Below are 16,377 nucleotides of genomic sequence, written 5' to 3'. Positions count from 1 at the left end.
GTTGTCCCGTCTCTATTATCATCAACCACTGAATTATCACTTGTTGTATTATCACCTTGTGGCTATCCAAATTACATGGGTGTACTTCGGTGTGGCACATTCAATTTCATTGGTTTGCGGGCTGTCGCATGCTACAACGTACAACCAGTAAACATGATTGTGAATGTGAACATGATGTGAGCAAACACTGAACGAACAACCGAGAAATCTAATAATACATGAATGCATTTCTACACACTTGGAGGAGTTCGTTCCAGCTCACTATTCTGTTAGAAGCCATGTCCTTTCTCCAAGTGCACTGAATTCAAATACTTGGGAGGGATTCACGCTCTCACACGTGTTCAAGACTGTCAAGACCAGGCAACAACATTATCTGTTGTCTTTGCAAAATAATGCTATTTCCAGACAAATCTAATTGAGCGTTCATGTTGCAACCAATAAACATTCTTCACAATTTTTGTTGCATTGGCTTATATCCTGCAGTTATATAATGATTAAAAAAAACATTTGGCTTCTTTAGAGGATGCATGACTGAGCATTTCTTGGTAGATCGTTTATATATTTTTTTTATTTGAAATGCTCACATCTATAACGTCCTGTTAATCAAAACACCGAAAGTCTTGCATTGTGATATAAAAAAATGTTTATGCTCCAATTAAAGGGATAGTTCACCCAAGAATTTCTTCTGCTACACAAATTAAGATTTTTAGAAGAATATTTCAGCTCTGTAGGTCCATACAATGCAAGTGCATAGGTGCCAAAATGTTGAAGCTCCAACAATCACATAGGTTAGCATAAAGGTAATTCATACAACTCCTATGATAGGTGTGGGTGAGAAACAAATCAATATTTTAGTACATTTTTACTATAAATTATCCTCTCTGCTCAGTTAACCTCTATGTTCACTTTCACATTCTTCTTGTGTTTTTGGTGATTCACATTCTTCATGCATACGCCCCCTACTGGGCATGTCACCTATCATATCACTTCTGAAGATATGCATTTAACCACTGGAGTATGGATTACTTTTATGTTGACTTAATGTGCACTTTTTGAGTGTAAACATTTTGGCACCCATTCACTTCCATTGTATGGACCTACAGAGCTGAAATATTCTTCTAAAAATCTTCATTTGTGTTCAGCAGAAGAAAGCCATTCACATCTGGGATGACATGAAGGTGAGTAAATGATGAGAGAATTTTCATTTTTGGATTAACTATCCCTTTAACTGGACAATAAAATACTGGTGAATGTTCATTTTGGACACTGATTTTTAAGAGTTTTTTGATTATGAAATTGATTATTATTTTAATGTTTTTTGCAATGTTATTGTAGCGTTATCTCACGGTTTCCACGCGGTGGAGTGATCCAGTCGCTTTCTTCCTGGAAACAAAGAGCTCCGCCTACATGGACGTCAGTCTCCGCCCAGTCAGGGTGGGTTCCACCTCCTGAGGTGGTGGATCTGACACTGGATGAAGACAGGCACAGATTCCTGCTGTGATCAGATACACACACACACTTAGACACACTCTCATATACATGTGATTGGTGGGCTTAGTGACTCAAACAATTATACAATTTGACTTTTGAATCTAAGAACACAGAAAAAATGTCTTCATGATTCCAGAAATTTCTTGGATAACTCTTCAAACCACTCAACGTTTTCTTCTGATACACTTCGTTATACTTGATTAATTATTTGTCACTGAGAATGTAACATATGTAAAATGTTTTTTTTTGCTTTCTTTGTGATTTTTTTTGTTTGTTTTTTTAGCCCAATGACCATTAAAAAATTTGGGGGAATCTCACAAAGATATGTCCAGATTGCATTACCCCCCAAAATCAGAAGGCCAAAACTAAGAAATTATATTTTGCATTTAGAAAATGAAGCCTATATTTTTGTTTTCATGACAAGTAAACATATTTCCCCTAAATTCTCAGATGTTTTTTTTTTTTTTTTTTTTTTTGAGGGGAGGGGAGGGGTGGAGGGTTGGTTGTAATTCCTGTTATTCTCAATGTTGATTATATTGTCATTAGCAGTGTTGGGTGTAATCTGATTACAAAGTAATTAGTTACTGTAATCTAATTACTTTAGTCAAAAAGTAATGCAATGCATTACATTTTAAATGATTGTAATCAGATAACAGTTACTGACTTTCAAAGCTAATTACTTTTAAGTACATCACTTGGGTTACACATTTCTCAAATAATAACATTTATGTAGAAACCATTTAAAAAATGTTCATACATACTAGAGGTAGACCGATATATCGGTTTTACCGATTAATCTGTGCCGATAGTTGCTTTTTGGAACTATCGGTTACCGGCAAATATCTATGTCGATAGTTGCCGATAGTTTTTTCAGCATTTCAACATTTCAAAATAAGACTCCCCGGTGTGTTTCGGCTTGTTTATACTTAAAAGTCCCATGTTATGCACGAGATCTTCATTTTTTCTATTTATTATTGGGATTTTGGTTGAACAGAAAACTGCTTCTGGGATTTTATTAATTTTGGAACCTTTGCCTTTTCCCGCCATAGTAAAGAAAGAATCTTTTTTTTTTTTTTTTTGGACATTCTATAAATCGATTTTTAAAAATATTGGCCGATTAATTAATCGGTTATTGGACTTTGAAACCATCTAAGTTATCGTATCGGCAAAATCCACTATCGGATGACCTCTCATATGTACGTCTGTTTGTGTTTCTGTGACAGCTGAAGGGATAACCACAGTGAAAATGGAGGAAATATAGACATTATTTTGAAATCATTGAGTGGAAAAACAAACTATTCTGTGAAAATTTTAGAAAGTAACGAAGTAATTGGTAAAGTAATTCGATTACAATTTTAAAGATGTAATAATAATTTGTAGTGGATTACTATTTTTGAGTAACTTACCCAGCACTGCTCATTATTAGCACTAATTTAAATAATATATAATCTTTTTCACACTACAGTAATGAGAAATTAGTTTTTTAGCATTACAGAATTTGATCTGTGGGAAAATGTGCTTAATTGTCCTGAAAATAGTGTCACAATGCTAAACATTTTAATGGCCCTAAAAATAAGCTTAATTTGTGCAAAATATAATTTCTCATTTGTTTCTTCTCATTTTGGGGTGAAATGTAACCTGGATGTGTTTTCCACGTGATTCATACAAAACTTCCTTTAGTTTGTCATGGGAAATCAAGGATCCTTGAGTAGTTTTGAGTCACTTTGCCATCCACACAACAAACACGTACACTCACATAATCCTGCTGTTCGCCTCAGGAGTCGCTTGCTGATACACCCCGACCCCGCCCCTCCCTGTTTTAGTGCCCTTTGTGATGTAACTTCCTTTTAAGCTGCTGGAGAGCCTATTAGCTGAGATATAAAAGCAAACCTGCTGGTCTTACTGTCACTGGAGCAAACGCCCCACTGCTCTGTGTGTGTGTGTGTGTGTGTGTGTGTGTGTGTGTGTGTGATGTGAGTGTAAATTAGATTGCGTGTTTACTGTCATTTAATGCTGCTGTGGGGAGAAGCCTTGGAGTGTGTGTTCCTCATGTAATTCTGCTTTCACAATGTGTGTGTGTGTGTGTGTCTTGAGCATTAGTTTTTTAAGTGTATCTTGCATTCTTAATGGGGAATCTCATTAACACTTTACAATAAGGTGTATTTGTTAACATGAACTAACAATGAACAATACTTTTACTGCACTTAATCTTGCTTAATGTTGATACTAATACAATTTTTACATGACGAAGTTGTATATGTTATGTAATGCACTATGAACTAACAATGAACAAATGTATTTTCATAAATTAACATTAAACATGATTAATAAATTATGCTGTAAAAATGTTGTTCATTGTTAGTTTATGGTTCCTAATGTAATTAATGTAGAATATTATTGTAAAGTGTTACCTGAATCTCATGAAACATGTCCAGGTCATATTTCAGCCCAAAATTATAAGAGAAAATATAAGAAATAATATTTTGCATCAAGAAAATAAAACCTGTTTTTAGGACCTTTATGTTTTTTCCAGTGTAACATTATTTTCATTACACTAAAGTTCATTTTCCCATAAATTCTCATGACTGTAATGCATTGAGGACGTTTTAATTTTGAGTTTGTATTTATCATAAAATCAGTAATAAAGGCAGTACAGCAAATGCTTATTTAAAACAAAAAAAAACAAACAAAAAAAATCCTCAGATTTTGGGAACATTGTCAGAGCAGAAGGAAGATCATCACCGATCCTCCACCTGGTCGTTTAATGGTTAGACGGAGACCTGGAGAGGCCTACGAGCCACAGTATCTCACACCCACTGTGAAATTTGGTGGAGGATCGGTGATGATCTGGGGGTGCTTCAGCAAGGCTGGAATTGGACATATTCATCTGAAGGACGCATGAATGAAGACACGTACAAGGTTATCCTGGAAGAAAACTTGCTTCCTTCTGCTCTGACAATGTTCCCCAACTCTGAGGATTGGTTTTCCCAGCAGGACAATGCTCCATGTCACACAGCCAGGTCAATCAAGGTGTGGATGGAGGACCAACGGATCAAGACCCTGTCATGTCCAGCCCAATCTCCAGACCTGAACCCCATTGAAGACCTCTGGAATGTGATCAAGAGGAACATGGATGGCCACAAGCCATCGAACAAAGCCGAGCTGCTCGAATTTTTGCGCCAGGAGTGGCATAAAGTCACCCAATAGCAATGTGAAAGACTGGTAGAGAGCATGCCAAGACACATGAAAGCTGTGATTGAAAATCAGGGATATTTCACCAAATATTGATTTCTGAACTCTTCCTAAGTGAAAACATTAGTACTGTGTTGTTTAAAAATGAATATGAACTTGTTTTCTTTGCATTATTCGAGGTCTGAAAACACGGCATCTTTTTTGTTATTTTGACCAGTCGTCATTTTCTGCAAATAAATGCTCTAAATGACAATATTTTTGTTTGGAATTTGGAAGAAATGTTGTCAGTACTTTATAGAATAAAACAAAAATGTTCATTTTACTCAAACACATACCTATAAATAGTAAATCCAGAGAGACTGATCATTTTGTAGCGGTCTCAATTTTTTCCAGAGCTGTACGGTATATATAATATCAAACATATTACTTTAAAACTTTTTTTTCATTCTACGGTAATTACATAGAATTTGTTGTTGTTTATTTTTCTCATTATTCTCAATTGCATAATACAGTATTTTTTACTGTTAAATTAAACGAATTGCTGCAATACTTTTTTTTTTTTTTTTTTTTATGATCAAAGGCATAAAAACATACTACCATGATTTATAAATATAATGTTTTTGGTAACACTACAATAAGGTTCACATCAGTTAACAAGAACTAACAATGAACAACACTTTTACAGCATTTCTTAATATTGGGTAACGTTAATTTGAACAACTTTTGTTTTTAAAAATGTAATATAGTATATGTTAACATTAGTCAATGCACTATGAACTAACAATGAACAATTGTATTTTTATAAACTAGCATTAACAAAGCTGAATAAATTCTGTAAAAACAAATATATTGTTCATTGTTAGTTCATGATACCTAATGCATTCACAAATATTAATGAATGAAACCTCACTGTAAAGTGTTACCAATTATTATTATTTTTATAAATATTAAATCAGATGTTTTTGCATTAATGAAAACATTTTAAATAGTAGCAAAATATCTTAATAGTCCTAAAATATGCTTTAGGAAAAAGCTTATTTTCTTGCATCTTTCTTTGGATTTTGGGGTGAAATATGATCTGGACTGGTTCTTGACAGGTTTTGTGAGATTTACCCTCATAAAAACAGACCCTTGCTTTTATTATGCCAATGGAACTTATTCAGTTATCTACTTGTGAATACAATCAACATTTGACAGGCAAAAAAATTGTTTTCTGAATGGGATTTCATTTGCATATAGAGTTTTTAAGCAATTAAACTTTTCTCAAATATGTTTTTATGGTTACATCATGTCATCCGAGAACACCACTGAAACTATTTATTGATATTTGCTATGTGTTTTACTTGATGTTACATATGCACATTTTGTGTTCGAAGAGCAATATGCATATGCATCTCAAAAATTAAAGGAATTATTCATCTAGAAATGAACATTGTCATAATTTACTCACCCTCTTGTTGTTCCATAACCGAATGAGTTTCTTCCATGAAAAACGTTGAATATATTCTTCTTTTGTGTTGCATGGAAGAAAGTCGGGTTTGGAACAACATGAGGGTGAGTAGATGATTTTTTTGGGTGAACCATCCCTTTATGTTTGAGTCCTGCCAATATATTTAGTCTGTTTGACATCCACTGGGGAGAAGAGTTTAAGTAAACATTTTATTTTTCTTCCTCAAGATTGTCAGTTTTTAGACGTGTGTGTGTTTGAGGAGCACTTACTACCTGAATGTGAATCATTATGCTTAATTCAGCATTATATTGCATGTATCGCCCTTTGACCCTGCAAGTCATTTCATAGGTGGGGTTTTAAAGCTGCTCTGGTGGCCATTTTGGCTGTTGAGTCTCTTAGCCCCGCCTTAAACTGTGACCCACCCCTCTAAGCGTTTACTTGGACTTCTGTGTTAGCCACATTGAAAAAGGGAATTGGTAGTTTCAAAGCAGGAAAGAGTTATTTAAGCTAGTTTTATTGTAACGGGCTCTTCCATTTTCAAATGTGCAGATCTTTTCTGCCTTCGAGCGAAAGCAGTTGCTGTATCCCAGCTGCTGTCTCACATTTAGACTGTTGTGAAGGAGAAAAGGCCACTTGAAAGCGTTTTAAAATGGCCAAATCTGTCAATGGTGACTGAGAACTCTCAAATACCCAGATGCGTTATATCAACACTTTATAAAACAAAATGATTGCATTTGGAGCTTATGCTTTAAAGGAAATTTAAATGCTGTCATCATTTACTCACTCTCATGTTGTTGTTGTTTGCGAATTATTTGTTTATAAAATGAAACACGGGGAAGATTTCAGTGAATGATGGCTTACATTTCCGTCTGTTCCTTACACAGAGCTATTGTATGGCTTCAAAAGACTACGAATAGAGCTTTTCACCCATGACGTCAAATTTGTAGGCAAACCCAGAAGGCGAATTCGCCATGGGTTCCCTCAGTAATTTCCTGTGGGTTTTTCAAATGGGGAATTATGAGTAAAACAAGATCTGTGGTGAAAATTACTTGAAGAAACTTTCACGTTTTTGTTCTAAAACATAAATTACACACAGTCGTACCTCATTTGTGGATTTTGAAGCCGTTGTGTCTTTTAAAAATGCACGTTGCTAACCCGTTGCTAAATTAGGACTACAACAGTCATCCGTTTTGTAAAGCACGTATATCACATGCTGATGGTAGTTGTAGTCCTTAATTAGCATTGTGATAGCTACATGCACTTTTGAGAAACGCAGTTGCTCAAAATTAACGTCTTTTCTAGAACAAAACTTTCGCTTCAAGTCATTTTAAAAGAGGTTGCACCGATACCAGTTTTTCTCTTCCGATTCCGAAATCTGAAATCTCAGTATCGGCCGATACTGATCTGATACCAGTGTTGTTTTTTTCATAACCAGTTAAGAATATCTATACCTCACTGAGTGATGCTAATTATATGTAAAGAAACACAAACCTTTAACTACACATTATTTCAATACAAATGTACAAACTATTAAGAACAACTTTATTGTTAACTAGTCTACTGGATAATGCTGCAGCAAAATTAACAGTAATTCCAGTCTGTAAGTCAGTCAGTTTTCTTTGCGCAATTTTTTTCAACTTGTATCTTGATTTTAAAGGATTCAGATCTCTTTTTTTGTTTAATTTAGTTGTAAGATATCAGTCCACTTTTCATTCAGTTATTTTTTTTGGAACCCATTCAACTTAAATATTGTTGTAATTTGTAAACAAATAATAATGATAATAAGTTGTTGTTATTAATTTTACTGACTTTTAGATTTTTAAAATACAACAGTAATATATTTCAGTCGTGCACCTTTAACTTTAAAAACCTCTAGCTTTTATTTTGACGTCAGAACACTCCAGAAAGTCCTGTATGTGTTTGTTTGTAGGCTAGTTCACAGTAGTTTAATTCGCTTCTTATTCAAATTCTGGTAAAATGCTCTTCCGGTGTCGTTTGAAATATTTTATTATATTATAAGTGAACCGAACTATTGAGCATCTACAGATGTTGTTCACGAGTAGCGCTCAAATATGAAAATAGCCGCAAGCTCTGAGGGCTGAAAATAGCCGCGACTGCTTCACTATGTATGTGTGTCAACAGAGCAGCACCACACAATAAAATGCGCTGTGCATGCATACTGTATATTAACTTAATAAACGCAGGGTTTTGCAATTCACAAAGCTATTGCATGACTCACGAGTCATATGGACTACTTTATTGGTGCTTATATTGTTGTTTTACGGAGCTTGACAGTAGCTAACACAAAGTATCAGATTTGTATTGGCTCATTGGACCGAGACCCAATCCGTCTAAAAACGTCAGTACCTGGATTGGTGCATCCCTAATTTTAACCACAGGCCTTATTTTACTTGCAAATCTAAAACTGCCATTTTAAAAACCCATAGGAAATTCCTAAAGAAACCCATGGCTTGAAAATTCTAATTGTCTTCCCAATTTTTTTTTACATATATATAGAGCGCACAAGTCATATGGACCACTTTAAAATGTCATACGGGTTTGGAATAAAATGAGGGTGAGTAAATTATGACAGAATTTACAATCTTGAGTGAACTACTCTTTAAATGAGTTTTCAAGCACTCTCTCGCCGCACCAGCATATCAAGCTGGTCTTTTTTCGTTTTGTTTAGAACTTCCTAAATTTACCTGCCAAACTTTAGAACTTTGAACTGTTGCAACTTGAGTTTAAAGTTCCGAGGCCTCCATTATGACATCATCATCTGCTCTTGTGTTGAGTTTTTCCAAACTGATCGCCATTCTTCTTGTGTCTACTGCTGGAATGTTTTGTAATTTGATTTGAAGTGTTTTAAGCATCATAAATAGCAATAACAATCATTTAGACAGCCGGAGAACAGCGTAAACCCAACATGGCTGAACTCAACTTTACAGTCATGTGACACGAGGGGTATGTGGGGTCTGTTTTTTTTTTCCTTTTAGATTTCCACTGCATTCAAAAAACACTTCCCTATAATTTAATCATGTTACTCTTGTTTTGTTCATTTCATTTTGACAGTATTTGAAGTTAACAGCGAAAGAGTGTTAATATTTTTTGCTTCCGCAAGTCTTTTTCTTCCTTTAACATTTACGTAGAATAAAATGAAACTATTTTAAGATAAATAGAGATATTTAAAGATTGATGTTGTGATTTCTTGTGTTTTTTATTAAAATGAGTTCAACATCTGGTAAACTTGTGAATGAGTAACAAACCTTTTATAATTCAGACTCCAGTGTGGGAAAGCAGTCTGTGACCTCCGACCTCAGGGGGTCACAGCTAGGCAGCTGCCACAGGAGGGTCTGTTCATCCCTAATGACAAAGAAACAGGAGTTCCCTTCATACAGACAATCGCAGCTGTATGCAAATGTGCACTCGGTTGGATTTCAGTTAGAAAACAGTTTATGCTCTTGAGTGGTAAAGTATTTTAACAGGGTTTCTGCAGGTCTGAAAAAAGGTCTTATGTCGGAGCAACAAGTCTTAAAATCATAAAGTCATGGTATTAAGTGTTGCATAAAGGATTGGTTTCTCCTTGCGTTAAATTCGTTTTAAAGTGTAGAGTAATTTCTGAACACGAATAACCCCACACCAAATTTGCAGTCTCTTGGACAAATGCTATAGCGCCACCACCAGTTCAAAAATTCACTTTTCTTTTGTGTGTATCTTTCGAACCATTAGTCCTAGAAATTCTTTTTGCATGTAATTACACTCCTCCTGATGATGCAAATGGACCACTTCAATTAAAACCGTGGCCGCCATTATGACATTAATCATTTATTCGCCACTATTCACTACAGTGGCTCAAAATAATCTCCAGACTGATCCACACAGAATGAATGATACCAAATTTTGAAAAGTTACGTTAACACGAATTTAACGAGGCCGACATAAAACAGGAAGTGAGGCTATATATTGCCAACGGTTTGTCGTATTGAAACAAAACTTGGTATGCTTCATCAGGACCATGATCTGAGGGTACATGCAAAGTTTGGTGACAGTGCAACCTATGGGTCAAGAAATGTGAAAATGGCAATTTTTGTCCATAATTTTTGAACCGTATGTCCAAAAATCTTGTCTGTGGATTCCTTGGATCATTAGGATTTCAAGGATACCCATATTAGCCATATATGATTTTTCATTTATAAGCCATACTGCCGCTCTGGCACATAGATTTCTATCATAAAGTTAAATATATTTTGAATGCATTGTCAGATTTATAGGAAATTTGGAATGCGTCATTGACATCATGTCCTGAACATACCTGTGCAGTGTAGAGACAGCGCCACCTATAGTTCAAAAGATAATCCACACTTGAGTACTGACTCCAACCTTGGCATGTCTTTTTGCCATTCGTGAATCATGCCAACTGTGTGGCACAGTGTGTACATTTCTGTAAATGTATATATTATTGGCTAATCTAGGACAAGGGATTTAGATTGCAGAATCATTGGGAGTTTCTTATAAAAAAGGAAAAAAATCATAAATGCTCCTTTTGTTGAGCTTCTAGATTTAATGACCAATTGTATTTGAATAAAATATTGTTTTAACATGTTTGGTGGTGATAACATATTTTATTCCAGTGCTTTGAAGTATATTTTTGTGTGTTGTTTAAGCACTATTAAAGTGAAACAGCGGTGTTGTAGAGGAATATAGCTGATATAGTGGGTCGGATCAGAAGGTAAAATTATTTCCATATTGTGGTGGTCAGGGGCAGAGGTATTCAAGCCTTATCGTGTAACTTTTTGTAAAATGAATTAAAAAGTAACGGAGATCTGTTTAGTTGCATACATGCATTACTTTGAAATGTTAATACTGTATACAGTATATATGACTGTTCTTGTGCTCCCTAGGCATTATGTTATATTGTGTTCCCTTAAGTCTATTTCTCATATTTCCTTTAGTTTGTCTTAAAAAGGTCTTTAAAAAGTGTTAACTTTAGCTTCATAAAACCTGCAGAAACCCTGTTTAAGCTGCTTAATTCAGTCAGCATACCTTTTAAAAATATAATTGAAAACTGAAAAACCTTTTAATATAAAAGTACATTTTTATATAAGGATATGTATGGATGGTTATGAAATACAGTACTTGCAAAATTTTGGAAAATTGTCCTACATTGTAACATGCTAAAATCCATCCAAAAGTGTAAATGTTAGCTAAAGTTATTACTGTGCAGTGATACACACAATAGTTTGGTCAAAAGGTGTTTTGTGTCATAGCTGTTGCAATTTATTATTTTAGCTCCTCTGGTACGCTGTATTGACCAGTCAGCATCCAGGACTGGAACTATCTGTTTTATGATGAAAAATATTATACCAAACAAACTCAAATTCCAAAATATCTAACATGACTTTCAAACATATCTTAAGGGGTTTAGAAAGACCTTAAAGTGTATACATTTTAGTAAGTGTCTTATGTTTGTTAAAGGTCCATATAGCTTAAGTGTGTTAATTATGACATCACAATGATTGCGTTGATATGCCAAGCCCTTTGTAATTAAATGTTCACTATGTAAAATGCTAATTCTTGATATCAGGAATGGAATTACTACTAGTGAAAATGCTCATTTTTGATATTAGTAATTACATTTGCACTAGTACTTTAAAAAATGAAGTCATTGCCCTTAATTGAATTTGAGAAAGTTTGTACAAGTAATTTAATGTTTTTCATTCAGATTAAAACAGTGTCACTGAGCCAACATAATGTAGTTGTATTAGGTTAAATCAATGGACACTGTAAAATCAAATAAGTTGACCTTACATAGATTTTTCAAGGCAATCGGTGTGCATGCTTTTTTAAGTAAACATACTTATTTGGCTCAAGTTAACTGAACTTACATTTTTAAAGTTAACTAATTACAAGTATCTCATGTATAACTCATCTGTGAATAAAGTATCACTGTTTTTTATTTAAATATTTAAATTGATTTAAAGCACATCTAATACATTATAAGGGAAATTATTACTTGAATCTCCGTTACCCATATGTAACATTGGATTCTCCTCAGTACTTCATAGTGCATATAAATCTGCACTTTTGTAAAGTACAACTGAGTAAAAAAAAGAATGGCCTCAATTTAACAGGCTCCAAGTTCACCAGAGGTAACACTGTTCACCCTCATGGTGACTTCACACGAATCACAACTATCAAGCAGCTACGACAAAACACCAATAGTCAATAGACATTATTTTCTACATAAGTTCCCTTGTTTTGACCATATATAATTTATTCAAGTGCAAGGGCTTATGGGTATTCCTCACAGCCGCAGTTTTGTACTTGATAATTTTGAGTTAGCAGTACTCTGTAGTCAAAGTTTAAAGAAGGTATATATTTGAGTTATGATTACAAAATGTGACATTTCAAGTACTGTTTAATTAGAACCACTTAAATGTTTTTATTAATGCCAACTTTAGGATTTAGAGAGTAACAGTAACTTAGAATAATAAAAACTTAAGCTTAAGTTGCATAAACTATTTTTTTTACAATTTGTGATAACTAGTAGTATTTACAGTTTAACTCAAATTACTAAGATTTTATTCAGTTAATTTTCCTATGTTGGCCCAACTTAATTTATTTTAGTAATCATTAGTATATGCAAGGTGAGCGGGTGTATGGAGTTGCAATTTAATTGCAACTGCTTATAGAGCAGCACTCGATTCAAACATCACTTGAAAGTGAAAGTCCATCTTCACCACAATGGTAACCTCCAAACCTCCAGCATAACAGACACTGTTTTTAAATAGCAATATAACAGAACATCAAATATTAACAATCTCCTCATTCTCATCTTGCTCAAAAATGCATAAAAAATGGCTTTAAATGAAATTTCAACACTTGTTCCCTTATCCAGTACTATGCAAAGCAAACTGGCAAATGGAAATCCCCTGCCCAGTTTAATCAATGCTACATTAACACCACAAAAAGTATTAATGTAGTTCCAACTCAAATGGATTAAGTAAATTTCAATTTTACACATTTAAATGGATAGAACGTACTATAATCAAGTTTGGACTAGAATTGTGTTGCTTTAGTTTATTTTAATTAAGTAAACTGAACAAGCAGTTTTTTTTTTTTTTTTGAGTGCATAGAAACATCAATTCTTGATATCAAAAATCGAATTTCAACTAGTAAAAGTCGTCATTTTTATATGCATTCTCACTAGTAGAATTTAACAACGATCTGTCATTCACTTCTGTTCAAAATGCAATTAAGGATATCTCAAATTATTTCTTACTATATTGAAATTCCAATTTCACTTATCAGCTTTGTTCTTCTTACTATTAAAAAGTATACATTTTTAAATCAATAATTACATTGTTACTAGTTCAAATATCCATTCCTGATATCAACACTTAAATTACAACTACTAAAAATGCACATTTTTTATATCTCTACATTTATTTCAACATGTTAGATTTGGTATTTCAGATATCAATAAATTGAAGAGTAATTAAAGATATCTTAAAAGACTTTCTTAATAGTTACAATCACATTACAGATACCTCAAATTAACACTGCCAATAGTGAAACCCTAATTAGAGATATCATAAAATTAGCATTTTATTAGTTGTAATTCAATTGTTGATATCAGGAGTGGACAGCTGCACTAGTAACGATGTAATTATTGATATAAAAAAGTTATTGTTTTTACTAGTAAGTTGTACATTACTGATCTGTGCAACTGGAATTTCAACTAGTAAGAAATTAATTATAGACATCTGTAATTGTGTTTGAATAAGAGTCAGTGGGATTACAAGAATTGGTAATCCCGTCATTACCAATTAATGTAATGACGGGATATGACGTCATTACACTATGATTATTACATTAATCATAGAGTAATGACGTCATTTTTTTATATCAAGAATTAATGCGTTTAGTAGTGCGAACCAAATTACTGAAGTAAAATTTTTTACATTTTCACTAGAAGTAGGCTGATTCCACTGGTGGTGGTGTAGTGGGCTAAAGCACAGAACTGATAAGCAGGAGGTTGCTGGTTCAATCCCCACAGCCATCACCATTGTGTCCTTGAGCAAGGCACTTAACTCCAGGTTGCTCTGGGGGGATTGTCCCTGTAATAAGTGCACTGTAAGTCGCTTTGGATAAAAGTGTCTGCCAAATGCATAAATGTAAAAACATGTCAAATGTCAATTAGCTTGCGATACTTATAACTACTAAAAACAAATCTGACAATGCAAGAAAACTAGTTTACATAAGATTTGTAACTATTGATGTCAATAGTTTGACGTCAAAGCGTAAACAGTCATGTGCACATTGGATAGGTCGGTATGAACGCTGGTAAAAGTGTTTCCATGCAACGCGAAATCCGGTTAATGGGCAAAAATGTACCTGGTTATTGCTTAAACCGTTTATGACCTTACCCCAATAAAGGAAAACCGTTTAAGGCATCTACATGACCACACAATTTGTTGGGTCGTTATTAAGCATAATCGGTGTAAAATCGTGCATGTGCATCATTATCTCATCATCTCTTTAAAAGTCATATATGTAGCTTTAATCAGAATTATAATAAGGCTATGGATTTACAGTGTTAAACTGAACATTAGTCGCATTTTTGTGGTTTTATGAAATGAATGTGCTTTTGGAAGAACACAAGTAAAATATTGTATGAATACAATGACTGTAAGTGAAAGATTTCTTTATAATAAGAATGGTAATTGATGTTGAATGAGATGTGTTGCTTTGTAATTAGAGAGACAGGGTGGGGGTCTTCGTTTAGAGTCATGGTGAGAAGTATGAACAGAAGGAGCAGAGATAATACAGCTCAGACCTGTGTGTGTGTTTGGGGGAAGGGGTTTCAGGAGGGGTAAGGACTGACATATGGAGTGTATAGTCTTTCAAAGCAACCAACCCCCTTTATGGTCAGCAGTCTGTGTATGTCTTTGATTCTTTCACTTCCTCTTTCTTTAAAATAAGATTTTTTTTTAAAACTTTAAAACTACAACAAAACATGTTTGCCAATTTTCTGTTGGTCTAAACTTACCACAAACAGAGATTGAATCTGAAACGGTGATATTCTATAGTATTTTATCTTACTACTTGATAAGTTAACTTGCATTGTCAAATTTAGAAATTTGCAGTCGACACAAATGATAAAAAAAAATATTCCTGGTTAAAGTAAAAAAGTTCTGTGACTCCAGCCAGGTCTCCTAAGCAACCAGATTGGCCCGATTGCTAGGGAGGGTAGAGTCACATGGGGTAACCTCCTCGTGGTCGCGATTAGTGGTTCTCGCTCTCAGTGGGGCATGTGGTAATTCGTGCGTGGATTGCAGAGAGTAGCATGAGCCTCCACATGCTGTGAGTCTCCGCGGTGTCATGCACAACGAGTCACATGATAAGATGCGTGGGTTGACGGTCTCAGAAGCAGAGGCGACTGAGACTTGTCCTCCACCACCTGGATTGAGGTGAGTAACCGTGCCACCATAAGGACCTACTAAGTAGTGGGAATTGGTCATGCCAAATTGGGAGAAAAGGGGATACAAAAAACCCCCCCAAAAAAGTAAAAAAGTTCCATAATTTTAACGATATATGAAAACAAATTTCAGTAGAAAAACTTTAATTGTTTAATGGGCAGTGTTGGGTGTAATTCAATTACAAAGTAAAAAGTTACTGTAATCTAATTACTTTTTAGTCAAAAAGTAGTGTAATGCATTACATTTTAAATTCTTGTAATCCGATTACATTAACTGACTCTCAATTAATTTAATTACTTTTAAGTACATTTAAGGGTTATGCTTATTACTAAAATATCGTAAAGAGTCACTGTGAAGGAGAAATGTGTGGTGGTGAGTGTGTATGACTTGTGTGTAACAATGAACAAAAAAGAAATATAGACATTATTTTGAATTTGTTTAGTGGAAAAGTGTTTTAGAAAGTAATTTAAAAGTAAAGTAATTAGTAATTTGATTACCTTCTTTCAAGGAAGTAATAGTAAAGTAATCTGAATACAATTTTAGAGAAATAATTAGTCATTTGTAGTGGATTACTATTTTTAAGTAACTTAAAGTGTTTTTAACCCAACACTGTTAACTACTAACCTTAACATACTGTGTATATGGTAAAAATTATAATATATTTAACAAGACGATACATGTACTTTTTTACAGTAAACTATTGTTAAAATTCATCACATTTCATTAGATTTTATGGGAATAGTTATGTTTCTCCTTATTTTT

The 16,377-nt window shown here is 34.0% G+C and overlaps 1 protein-coding gene across 1 annotated transcript in view; it reads left to right on the top strand.

The window, feature by feature from the left end:
• LOC127428498 (uncharacterized protein C18orf25-like) overlaps positions 1-9,348 on the top strand; it is a 28,725-nt gene extending 19,377 nt beyond the window's left edge. Inside the window, exon 6 of the mRNA XM_051676914.1 lies at positions 1,336-9,348. Within this exon, the coding sequence (XP_051532874.1) occupies positions 1,336-1,501 (166 nt within the window). The 3' untranslated portion in view covers positions 1,502-9,348. The remainder of the gene's footprint in view (positions 1-1,335) is intronic.
• Positions 9,349-16,377: the final 7,029 nt, after the last annotated feature.

Source organism: Myxocyprinus asiaticus, chromosome 38 (genome assembly GCF_019703515.2).
Source record: "Myxocyprinus asiaticus isolate MX2 ecotype Aquarium Trade chromosome 38, UBuf_Myxa_2, whole genome shotgun sequence".
Classification (NCBI taxonomy): Eukaryota; Metazoa; Chordata; class Actinopteri; order Cypriniformes; family Catostomidae; genus Myxocyprinus; species Myxocyprinus asiaticus.
This window is presented reverse-complemented; position numbering and strand designations above follow the sequence as displayed.